Here is a 13237-nt window from a genome sequence, read left to right as displayed (position 1 = left end):
AATCTAGAAAAATTAAGTTTAATGAGGCTAGATGTTTTTTGTGTGAGAAACACTGAGAGATGTTTCGATATTTATGAGATCATGAGTGAATAATTTTTAAATTAGCTATATCATTTAAATTGATATCTAAGCTTTCGAATTGGTATCAGAGCATCAATATAGTATTTTTTTTTGTTACAATCTTTAACCACAATAAACCTAGTTTATTTGCATACAATTGAACCAATCCAAATTAAAATATGCTGATGATTGAATTAATTATTTGCGAGAGACTTTTGTCTAAAATTAAAGTTTAATAAATTTCAAATTAAAGGTTTAAATTAACATCAGCTTCTAATTTTGGTAATTTATGAAATAGATAAGAGTGATAAAGCATTACTGTATTCACGTTGTTGAGTGTTAGCATGTGAGTTGCTTATGTCATATTCCATATAACATAAGTAATGGTATATGAATCAAATTAATTTCCATATAAATGTCAAATACTTACCCAAAAAGTAATGGTATCTCATTGGTTAAAGAACAAGCATTACCAAAAAATAAAATAAAAAAGGAGGGGGGGGGGGGGGGGGGGGAGAGTAAGAGATGATTCTTGGTCGCACCAGCATTACCAAGAAAAGGAAAAAACAAACGCAAGAGATTTATTTCTCATTCTCTGTCAAGTAAATATCGATTTTCTTAATCTTGAACACTGAACCTGCAATTGAATTTTCAAGGCTGCAGCCTGCAAACTCTCTTTATCAAAGCCTTCTTCATGGAATTCCCTATTTAGCTAATTGAATTTTTTAGCATTCCATAAGAGGAGTAATGATGAGTACAACCAAGTTATAGAGACAGGTTGATTCTTTTTAACTATTGTTACTTTCAAAAAATTTGAAGGAAAAACAAAAGAATTTTAGAGCTACAAGCTCAGAGGTAGAGCTTGGAAATGTTATGCACCTTCCCTAGTAATACAAGTTGTAAATAGATGAGGTATCATGGAATTATCGGTGCTATGATTCGTTCGGTGTGAAAATAAATTATACAAGGATTGTAATACAAATATTATTTTTAATCCGGTTCTTTGCACTGAAAATGTGATTTATAAGGCAAAATTTAAATATGAGTTCATTGTGAATCCTTATAAAAATGAAAAGGTGTTGATGATGGGTTTGAGAAATTTTATCTTTTTGTATTCAATTTATGTGTTAATTAATCCATGTATAATATTCCATACTCTATTAGGTTAAATTTATACACCAATTTGTGTAATAAATTATACAAGAATTAACTATACAGGATCCTAAATACAATCAAATATTGGATAAAGCAATAAAATTTACACGCCTAGTATATCAAACCCAACTCCTTGGATGATATCACACAGGGAAGATGGATCCTTATCTGTCAACCAACCAGTAAAGTAGCAATTGTTTCGTAGTAAGCAAACTATGATCACAACAACAAACCTACTTTATTTGCATTCTCATTAAACTGGAATTGATTAAACACGGACTTTAACTGAAATTCCTCATACAAATAGTTGACTGAAAAGGATCTCAAACTAATCAACCAAAGGACAGAGAATAATTCAATCATAAATAAGTAAATTCATTAAAGAAAGCAAAGCAAAGAGGAACTACAAAGTTCAACAATTATACATAGTCAAATCAGGAAGGTGGTTGATTTACATAGTCAAATCAGGAAGGTGGTTGATTGACGTCGCTTGCTCGTTCTGTGCAAGTGACACGAGGTCGCAAACTTGTAGAATGAACAATTTATTCACCACTAGCACCAACAGTTTGCGCTGCACAACTCGCGTGTGCATTCTTCAACTTCTAAATCCCATAAGACTTTATGCCGACAGCCCCAGAACGCAGCAAGAACGTAATAGACATAAGAACTTCATAGATATTTATAACCAGTGTATTCACCGAAGTTCAAGCAAGCAAACACATTCAATATGAGGTGTGTGGGGAAACATGTCAACTGGTTGTAAGCTACTCAGCCTGTAATGGCCTTCTATATTCTGCTCTGGCTGCATTTGGAAATGTAATGGACTTTAGCAAACTGAATTATAAATGTTTGTGGGATTAATATGATAACTCAAATACTCACCACACCATAACAGAGGTAATTAAGATCACGAGCACAGGTGGCGGGATTACACGATACATAAACAATGCGTGTTGCCTTTAACTTTAGCAAAAATTTGATCAATTTGATGTGCATACCAGGGCGATTAGGATCTGCAGTTATGACAAAAAAAAAAACGAATATCAATTCCATGAATCAAGCACTACCCAAAAGCTGCATCTCACACACCAAGATCACAGCGATTCCTATCCATTAGAAAAACTTTGCAAGCCATCAGCGATGAGTTGCTCAATAACTCTATTTTTAGACGCAGTTGGGTCATGCCACCGTCAATTAAAGAAGCCTATGAATGCTGATGCTCATAGAGAGTGATAACGCCATCAAAAAGATCTAGATAACGATCCCAGAGAGAAACCACGGGCGATTTGATGGAATCTCAACCCAAACTACTCACTAAAAGCTAGATGTGTAGCTGGACGAATCTAACCCCTTAAATAGTACTGATCCTTTCTAGGACTTTGGTAGCTCCCTGATCTTAGCATAATTCTCTCATGTGGAGCTAAGTCTATCCCTTTTGTACCTATTTCATCTTCTTGATGCCTTTAATGAAATATCTTACTTCATCAAATGAAAAAGAGTTGCTCAGGAACAAGTAATCTTCAAGTAGATTAAGTACTAAATACTGGACTCAGCAGCCATTTACTGAAACAGTAAAATACAACAGCAAAGATCTCGTTCAAGAATTGCAAATATCATCTACCACAGGAAAACAACTTCTCTGTGGTTGAGATGTCGAAATAGGGCATAGCTTCACAAATTCATTGTTCGATTCTTTTCTTCTGAAGGGGAGTAGGGGACACGAATATAGAACTAACACCAAAGAGCTCGGCCAACTTACAAGACAGACTTCCTGATGCAACATGGCAGTGACAATTTTTCCTTTCTTAACAAATTTATCACTTCCCAAGTAAATTAATCATTTCATATGAATCCTCTTATGCGAATACAACTACTGATCTTACAGTATAAGGAATGCTGAACCCCCCCCCCCCCCCCCTTAAAAAAAAAAAAAACAAAAAAAATTTAATCTTTTCCCCTCAAAGGGGACACGCATAGAGAGTCATCCTAAAGAGGTCGGCCAACTTACAAAATACAGCTAGTGTCAAATGAATATCCATAAAAAACATGAACGAACCTGTGATGACAATATCCGGCTTAGGCAAGTTGCTGGCGAAGTTCAAATCAATTTTATTCAGATCTCCTTCGATAAAAGTTGCATTATCAATGCAATTTAACATGGCATTCTGACGTGCATCGGAGACAGCTTGAGCAACTACTTCAAAACCATAAACATGCTTCACCCTGCAAATTGAAATAGTAGTAATATCATATAAGCAAAATCATGAACTTGCATCAGGGGTGAGATTTATTACCTTTTGGCCAGTGTAAGGCCAATGGTTCCTGTCCCACAAAATAAGTCAAGAACAATTTCAGAGCCATCTCCTTTAAGAAAGGCGCAATCCTCAATTAGTTTATAGAGAATCTCTGCCTGAAAAGTGCAAGAGTTTTTATTTAGCACCAAATTTATCATAAGATGGAAAGTTGAACAGGGTCCGAAAGTGAACTAGAAAAAACCAAAGATCTGGTCCCTTCCATTTCTTTACCAAATACCTGGTGTGTATTTGTCTGAAAGAAAGAGTTAGCTGATATTTGGAAAGTAAGCCCTCTTAGAATCTCTGTAATGGTAGATTTTCCATACAATGTATATTCCTTCTCCCCAACGGATGTGTTGCCGATAGAAGTGTTCACATTATTAACAATGCTTACCTGTTAGACATCAAAAGAGCAAAACTGAGAAATATCAAAAAAAGTTGATGAGAGAGTTTTTGTGGAAATCTACAGTGACTGATTGAAAGGTAATGTTGTGGGATATAGAAGGCTACAAATCATCTCAAAAGATACAACCAGTCAACATGTAGAGGAGTTGAGTTGATTAAAAAAATTGACTTAGGAGGCGCGGATTTGGTTCAGGATTAAAAGCAAGTTACTGGTCAAGAAGTATGACTCTCAAAGTAAGCAGTTAACTTTTGGAATTTCTTCATCCTAATAGACAAAAGAACAAAATTATCTGCAATTATGTTAACCAACCACTTCAGGAATAGCTGCGATTTTCTCAACAATGGGCCTCAAGCATTCAGGATTGTAAGAAGAAGTCACAAAATTAACCATAAGCTCAGGAAGACCAGTTACAACATTCCTGCAAGCAAGATTGACACAGTGACAGACTTTTGTTAGGTGTAAGGTACAGCATCCAAAAGATAATAACTAACTCCAAATACGGTACAACAGAGACTAAGCAACAATGCAGTCATATTTACGGAAGAAGCTAATAATTGAAAGAAAATACTTGTTCAGATTACAAACATAACCTGGAACTAAGCACCAAAAAGTAACGTCTCCTAATTTAGAGAACCTCTAATTTGTCCTGAAAGACAAATATTGGTTATAGAATGAAACAAATCGAATTGGCGCGAAATGGTAACTGATGATTCATACAGCCGATACCCTAGTTCAGGATTGAAATCTCGTAGTTGTAGATAAGTTTTAGTCATACTCAGCTGCTCAAAGATTACTACTACTCTCATGTCACCCCAGGCACCCCAACTACCCCACCCCCAGAAAAAGGAAAGTGATGCTTAATGTAACATGCGACTTATTTGCTATATTCACACAAGGACTGAAAGAGGATTCAAATACCTGCCTGTTCTAAGCATTAGATGCTTCAGAAACCCAGAGTGAGAGTGCACATCATATGGGGAAAGTCCCAGTTCTGGGTCCCGCCAGCATCCTTGCACAGCTTCAAGAACCTAAATCACACATCATTTTTAAACAAGAAACGGCATCGTACAAAAAAGATAAAAACAAAGCAAAATACTTTTGTTGAAAAGAAACCGAATACCAAGTCAGAATTAATTATAAGCATAACTGAAAAAGAATTGACGAAAACATCCTATATCACAATGTGCAAATCAGCACTCAGTACACATGAGCAAAACAAGCCACTCTTAGCACCATTTCACTTTCTCTATTTTACCTCAGTAGGTCTCTGTTGCTGCTGACAATCTCTAAAAAAAAAGTGAAAAAATATGCTAAATATAAGTGGTAGCTCTTGTATCCTACTAAAACCACTGTATATGAGCTAGAGGACAGTATTTCCAGTGAAATATTTCCTTTTTCAATCATTCAGAAATTTAAGATACAAAGTGATACGAGGATTGACAAGTATAAGCATTGGCTAGAACTTTTGTTTAACAGTCAAGCCCAAGATAATTTCCTATTATCCCTATTTCCTAGAAAATATTCATTTCCTATTATCCCTATTTCCTAGAAAATATTCATCATATTTTGTTCAACCTGATTGATTTTTCACCATGAACAGGAGAAAAATCATATCTAGGAATCCTAATATATCTGTGATATCATCTACTGGTAAAGTTAGAAGATTTTAGAATTCTCCAACTTCCTCCTCCCTGTACACCTGTGCTACCGTCAACATCTTCTAGCTTGATATGCTAAATAATGCTGAGGCTGAGTTGCTCAAGTGTTCATAATCACACCTTCAATGTTCAAGAACTTACTCTATCTCCGCCACGGACATAATGATAAGAAACTCACCTCCATACTTTCATTATGTCACCAAAGACCTCATGCATACGGCATTGCAATACACTCTGTCCCCAATCTCTACTCTTGGACTCCATACTCGTATACAATGAAAACCTCGACTCTAGTTGCCAAATGTCCAAATCTATTTTCCTAGTACTGTTTTAATGAAAACCCTCAACACTTTTATCCCTAACCTCCTGCTTCCACAGGAGATGCGATCACATCCCAGTTCACCAAACCAAACTTCTTTGCTTCCTCCTTTGTGTCCCACAAATATCCTATTGCAACCTCTTCAGTTTTTCGATCACAGCTTCAGGCGCCGGAAGACATGAAGTAGATTGTTATGTTCGACGATGTGCTCTTTTATACCTATTTTTTATGACCGGATAATCAGTCGGGAGCCAACCCTTATACCAACTACATCCTTCAAAACTCGGGGATAATAGGCCCCCTTTACCCTTCTCCACTTAAATACTTGACTTACTTTGCTTGGTGGAGGGCTTATACACCTGTTTTTTTTCCTGAATAATTTATACCTCTTTATCCCTTGTTGGAATGTTATATTTTACATTTTCAATTACTAAGCTCCATAATACAGAATCCTCATATGAGGATCATAATGTTAGTATTAAGTGATCCAATCTTGCATTTAAACAATATCTCAAAATGTTATTTGACTTTTTGAAGTTGGTAGTTAGGACGGGTAGGGAAAGATTTCATTATTGAACCAATCTAAATGGAATGTAGGTCAAATAAGATAGGGTGGCAAGAGTTCACGAAACAAAAACCTTTCGGTTGCTGATCCCAAATTAGTTCTTATCAAATGCCTCTTTCACCCTCCCCCATCCCATGGCATTAATTTTTTTTGGAGTAACCTCCAAAAAACTAGAAGCATACACAAGAAAAGGGCGGAAATGATCTTGAAAAGCCAACAAAGACAACCCAGTCTAAGCCCCAAAGTTGATTTATATTGGATAAATCTAAAATAGAGACACCAGGAATAAGGATGTTTAAAAGAAGCTACCAGTGGCTTGAAGCATACTAACTAGAATGTATCTATTCTTTTTTTTTTAAAGCTGTAACTAGAATCATATTTACATCATCATGCATTTTTAAGAAGCACTATTTTGTTCAGGTTCAGTAAAAAGGTGCATACTCGTGTAGACCTATGTAAAAGAGAGATGACCACTCCTCCATTCTACACTAACCAATCAAAAACCAAAAGAGAAAAGAATTAGCACCACAAAATTCTGAAATTCATACGACAGAAGAACAACGCAACTTTGCCATATTCATGATAATATAGTTCAGATTGTCAGGGAATCCCTAGAGTGGAATTTTTCTTATAATGCTATATTCCCAGATTTTAACTCTCTTCTATTTCTTGCTTCCCCATTTTCCATTCTCCCAACATGTTCTCACTGCTACTTTTCTCCATCTCCTATCAATATCTAGTAAAAGTTTCCTCACTTTCTTCATCCGCCTCAACTCCAGTTCATTTTTTTGGGGTGGGGGCAGCGGGAGGGAGGTTAAGAACATCCTTTCATGTTTGATGTTTCCCGCCTCCTTATTTCCTCCCTACAATAGGCACCAGCACTGCTTCCAGTACAATGGTACAGTGCAACACCAGATTGGTCCACTCACCAGTTCACTTCACCCCAGTCACCACTAAGCCTTAGATCCATGCTACAATACATTTCAAAAAAGAAACTGTAAGTGAGTCAAAAGTCCATGTACAAGAGAAAAAGAGACAATTGCCTCTATCGACCTAACTAGTTTCAAAAAGCACATACCATACCTCATTGCCGGAATCACTTTGCAGTAAGCACTTATTCACATTTAAAATCTTATCAAAACAGCCAGGGGCATGCAGACCCAAAGCATAGCGAGAGCCCTCTGTATCATCTTGCAGCTGTTCAGCAGGTACCCAGCCCTTTGGGCCAAACGAGAACTCCATCTGCATCACAAAGCAGAAAAATAAAGTAAAGGAACCATTGTTTATTACCTCTTAATTGCTTTTGACCATTCTATTTCCGCTATAACTTTCTGAATGTAAGGACTATTATGTTCATATAAGACCATCATAAGAAGACAAGACGAGTGGGTGAAACAGAAAAAGGAAAGAAAGATAAAAGCACAATGCTATATACACATACCCGGAGATTATTGACCTCAAAGAAAACAATTTATTTTTCTGATAATTACAAGAAAAATTAAAGTGGATTTCTGTAATTTGACTCAAGTTAACTGATATTATACCAGAGACACTATTGCTAAGAAAAGTTCCAACACCTTTTTACACTACCCTAATCTATAATTACCTAGGTCTCCCTTAAATTAGCTCGCTGCACTTCTAAATTTAGCAAATTAAAAACTTATTTTTTTCTTTCTCTAATCTTCTTGAAAGGCTCTTCTAACTTTATTTCATTTTGAGCTTTGAGTAAATTATGCCCTAAGAAGGTAGCCTAGAAGTCAAAGAATTGTAGTAATAACTTTGGGATTGAGGTTCGGATTCCAACAAAGGTGATACGAGTGAATTCTTGCCATCTGTCTAGAACTTGGTGGGTAGACTTATTTGATACTTCTGCTAGTGAGAGGTAGATGGGTTGGTCGAGGTGCACAAACTGGCCCGAGCACCACGATAAGAAAAAAGATAAATAATTTGGGTTAGGTTGGAAATAATTCGATACCATAATGCATTACAGATTAAATCAACACTGCATTCAAGCATGTGGAGTTCTTTTGGTAACTACGCCTAAATCCCAAGCAAGCCAGGTTTGGCTATATAAATCCTCACCGATCATACCCCTCCATTTAAGATCATCCTAGACCCATATTATACAAATAAAAAATAAGAAGGATAAGATGACGAGTACTAGAAGTTCTCTATATTTTCGATTGGCATATAAATCCCTGAGAGAACTAAAAGACTGCTAGAAAGCATAAGGCCTAACGTAAACGTACTAATATTCCTAACTAATTGGTTCGCCTATCCCCATATAAATCTTTTTGTTCTACTATGCCCGAATCTTCGCTAGGTCTATGTGGATTCCAAGAGATTGTAGGTCATTCAATTCGAGACACCACCAAAAAGAAAATCACCCTAGTAATGCTGGTTAGATTCTATTATTAGTAATAGTGAGTAGAAGTTGAGCTCATCATTTAAGCAATATCCAAATTGTGTATACAGGTAAATCCTCCACTGACCTTGTTCCTATAGTGAAATTGGATATCACAACGAACAATGGGTTTCATAGCATCAGCAAATACTGGCTCTCGATAAGAAAACTTGCCCACGTGTACAACCAGGTCGCGGACTTGTTGCTCCTTGGCCCTGAGCTGAGCTTCATATGACAAGTTCTGCGTCTTGCAACCTCCACAATGCGAAGCATGTTCACATGGTGCTTCAACGTAGTCTAAATGCCGCGTTATGGTTTTCAATTTCTTCACCTGCCATCCTTATCAACCAGCATAACATCAATCAACAAATTGGGTACAAGTACTAAAAACATTTCCAATAAATTTCACCTATACTATCCTCCGCCAATCTAAAAGAGAGTTAATAACTTAAAAACAAAATAATAAGTATAAACGTCCTATGTATAGCGATAAACGAGGAATGTAATTAAATCAGACTTGAACTAAAGGAGAAAAAAAGCAGACACCTCGGCATAATTCTCTCTTTTGCGAGTAACACGGCCAATAAATCGTTCTCCAGGGAGTGCACGATCACACATGAGTACAAAACCAGTGTCAGCAACTTTGCAAACGCCTTTTCCTTTGAAAGCAAGGGATTCACATACTAGCTCTAATGTTTGCCCTCGCTTTGGAAAATAAGGCTTCTTCGACTTGTCATTATTGTTGTTACTAGTACTAGGCACGGTTGCTTGTACATTTTCATTGGAATTTACGTTCAATTGAATGTCTTCAGTATCTTCAACAGGGGAAAGAGAAGCGAGAGTAGTAAATGAATGTGAATGTCTTGATGCAGCTGCTGTTCGAGTTCGGAGTTTGTGTAGCCATTGATTAGAGGGTAGAGAGCGAAGGGTGAAGGTAGCCGTCGCCGCCATTTCCAGTCGGACTCACTGTTAAACCATAAGGCGCCGGGAAACAAATCCGACTCCGAGAGACGATGTATCTGGAGGTTTTAAGGATAGGGTGGCTAATGAGAAAATGACAAAATGGTCCGTTATGTTTCGGGTAGGCTATAATTTATTCTTGTCAGTTTTAGTCCTTTAAGTTTGACGAATTTGAATTCTTATCCGTGGATTGGGCTTTATGCCGACTGCCATAGAGGCCCATTTTCCAGTAAAGCCAGCTCGAGAATAATGATTGGGCTTTCGGCGTCTGTGGTATAGGCCCATATTTGTTAAAGCCTCGGTGGAGATTGAACAGTGTTTTAACTTTTAAGCAAGCTCTTTGAAATGTGAAGGAATTTTTACATTCTTATACCATATAGGAAACCTTATTACCTTCAATGTTTAAGGTTTGATATAATTACATTTAGTATACCAAATTACCAATTCTATACTATAGCTTATTTTTGTTACATTCACCCGGCAGAGGATTTTCTGTAAAATTTTAAACGATCATCTTCGCACTTTAAGGAAAGGCAGTCTTATCATTTTATACGAAACACCTCCATGTGGATTCAGTTATCACAGACTAATAGGAAGAAAGGAAAGGAAAAGAGAAAGGAACAAATATGAAAACTGAAATAGTGATCTTCACTTTCTCTGAGTTAAGAAAAAGAAAACAAACCCCAGCAGTCTCAAGAAGCAATGAGAAAGGTGCAGTCACTTGAGTATAACAGAAAAAAAAAAAAAAAAAGGAAATGAAGAGATGCCAATTGAGAGACCTTATTTTAAATAGATAACCCTTTTAGTTAGTTGTGTATACTCCTAGTAGAACATAAACCTCATGGGTAGTTGATATGGCAACTTCCAACACTGTTAATGAAGGGAGCCCATGGAGCCGTTTCTAGGGGTAAGGTATTTATGATTTGATGGATCTGACATTTTTAGGTTTCCTAATTGTGTTTTTATATGTAGAAGGTAGAGTAAAGGGTAATGGGTATTTGGGTAGTGGTATTGGATTTGGGTTGTGAAAACAGAAAACAATGCATCTACAATCAGAATAAAAATAATCTACAATTCATCTACAAAATATCTACAAATTGGTGTATATTGAATTTTAATATCCCAGTTCTCATTCGATTGTAGTTTAATTGGGATTTTCGACATAATTGCGTTTTTTGCAGAAGATTTGTAGAAGTTTTAGTCGTTTTTTATTTGTGAAAACAAAAAACAAAACATCTACAATTAGAATAAAAATAATCTACAATTTATCTACAAAATATCTACAAACTGGTACATTAAATTTTTATATCCCAATTCTCATTCAATTGTAGCATAATTGGAATTTTTGATATAATTGCGTTTTTTCAGAAGATTTGTAGAAGTTTTAGTCGTTTTTCCAGAAAATAAAGCATCTACAATCAGAATACAAATAATGTACAATTTATCTACAATTTCTGCAATATGTCTTCTTCTTCTTCTTCGAGTTTCAATATGAAATTCAGTCAAAACTAAGTCTAATCTTGACCAAAACGCCTCAAAATTGGGATAAACTCCAAACCATATTCCCGATTATTTTCAACAACACCCAATCCAATCAAATAATGAATTTTGAAAACCCAAATTTGAATTCCAAGCTTTCAAGCTTTTTAATGGCTGTCAATGGTGGATTTGCTACTCTCTTTTCATTTGCTTTGTATTACTGAAATTTGCGATTGAGAAATAGAGAGAGATGTAGAGAGAATGTCGACGAACTGAGCCTTGTTGACGATTTTGTCTTTTTTTTATTTGTGGCTTAAGGAAAAATATCGAAGAACAAAGTTTTTGCAGAAAATAGTCTATGTAATTTGATTTTAAATTGAAGATATAGGATTTGCGTTTCAAATTTGATCTGAAGGTCGCTAAATCAATTAGAATATTCTGTTCCTGATTTGTAGCGCGCCTAATTAGGAAGGAATCAACTCCTAATAATTAATATTTAATGAATGGTATAATAATTGTAGAAAAACTGTGAACATGGCGGGTAAATATGAAACTATGCACATTTTTGGTAATAAGGTTTCATATATGGTATAGGAAGGAAAAAATCTCAATGTGAAATAACAAGTTACACATTTGACTGAGCAGTCAAAAATAATTATTTTTCTAGCCAAATATACAAAATATATGTATATTATACGTTTTATATTCAAAAAATATAAAGTTTTTTGTGCTATTATTTTTTAAAGCCACTATAATGCTGTATACGGCAAAATCGGAGGGTCCGATTTTCCGTCTTTTAAGCATTTCGTAAAGATCGACCCAAAGCCTCGAGGCAGCAAAGATGCGCTCGATTCTTCTTCCTCGGGGCCCATCAGCACCCGGCCTTGGGAGGATATTGATCGGGCTAAAGCAGAAATAGGAGTTCACGAGACGCGGCTAAATCTATCGCGGCTAAATCTGACAAAGCATAGCCAGGCTATTCTGAGCCCTACTCGAGGCGTCATTTCAGCCGTCCCATCTCCACGCCTTTACAGCTAATGTGTGCCTTACCGTATAAGCTTCTCCCCTTCTATATAAAGGGGATTCTGATTATTTTATAGGAGACTGATGTTGCTCCAAAAGCTCTACATGAAATATATGATAAGTCTCTCTCTTTCTCTCTAAGATACTCTCTCGACGCTTATTATTTTCATACTTATTCCATATTCATTGCTTATTTATTGCTTATCATTGGCTATAAAGAGCCTCCTTTAATATTATTGCATCTGTTAGCCCTTCCATGATTTCCCCCGATAGCTCGAGCCCGAGCTCGAGACTCGACCTCGAGGGCCCAAACATGGCCCCGAACGGCTATCTCTCGGTTCGATTACTGCTTTAGTCTAGCTCGCGTCTCACCCTTAAACTACACACATACACAGCATCAACTGCTCCACGACTAGCATAAAAATAGATCACGTATTTTTAGAGTCCCACCAACAAATTCAATTGTCATTACCATTTTTACGATAAACAATTTGACGCCCACCGTGGGGCTAAAAATAATAGTGATTATTTTCTTGCTAGTTTCGTCACACAACGCAAGCTATCTTTCACACTTCTTCTTGTCCAAGATCTTCGATTGCAGGTCAAAATGTCTGGCTTAGTGAACAGGGTTGAGAACAGCAACCTCGAAAACCACGGATAAAACGATGTAGCAGTTCCGATCGTCGGCGCGCCACCACTGAACCCCGATAACGCGCCTGGACTGATTCCAGCGAACGCGGGTTTACAAGACGCACAGCAGGTCGATGAAACCTCACACACCGACAGAAGCATACAACAAGACGACCAACAGGAAGCCCAAAAAACCCCAGCTCGGGAAGAACAGGAAGAGCCTTCATGTTATCTTTGAAATGTTGCAAGCACAACAGCTGGCTATCGCTCAGCTGCAAACCCAT

General features: G+C 36.7%; 1 protein-coding gene across 1 annotated transcript; it reads right to left on the bottom strand.

Moving 5' to 3' along the window:
- Positions 1–1434: 1434 nt before the first annotated feature.
- LOC109219520 (uncharacterized RNA methyltransferase BH0687) lies at positions 1435–9936 on the bottom strand. Its single transcript, XM_019383977.1, has 10 exons — positions 9408–9936; positions 8950–9192; positions 7541–7699; positions 4834–4943; positions 4225–4333; positions 3748–3903; positions 3510–3625; positions 3272–3438; positions 2098–2228; positions 1435–2017 (listed from the first exon to the last, which is right to left on the bottom strand). Exons 1-10 carry the CDS (start codon positions 9810–9812, stop codon positions 1910–1912), a joined length of 1704 nt encoding a protein of 567 aa, XP_019239522.1. The 5' UTR covers positions 9813–9936; the 3' UTR covers positions 1435–1909.
- Between the last annotated feature and the right edge of the window lie 3301 nt (positions 9937–13237).

The sequence above is a fragment of the Nicotiana attenuata genome, unplaced genomic scaffold, assembly GCF_001879085.1.
Source record: "Nicotiana attenuata strain UT unplaced genomic scaffold, NIATTr2, whole genome shotgun sequence".
NCBI lineage: Eukaryota > Viridiplantae > Streptophyta > Magnoliopsida > Solanales > Solanaceae > Nicotiana > Nicotiana attenuata.
This window is presented reverse-complemented; position numbering and strand designations above follow the sequence as displayed.

Bases quoted from the DNA above. Each gene is read 5' to 3' on its own strand.
- LOC109219520 (XM_019383977.1), bottom strand. From the start codon at position 9,812: ATGGCGGCGACGGCTACCTTCACCCTTCGCTCTCTACCCTCTAATCAA. The intron at 4,944-7,540 runs GTATGGTATGTG...TGTGTGATTTAG, and splicing joins AAAGTGATTCCGGCAATGAG to GTTCTTGAAGCTGTGCAAGG. The intron at 3,439-3,509 runs GTAATAAATCTC...TTCAATTTGCAG, and splicing joins GGCCTTACACTGGCCAAAAG to GGTGAAGCATGTTTATGGTT.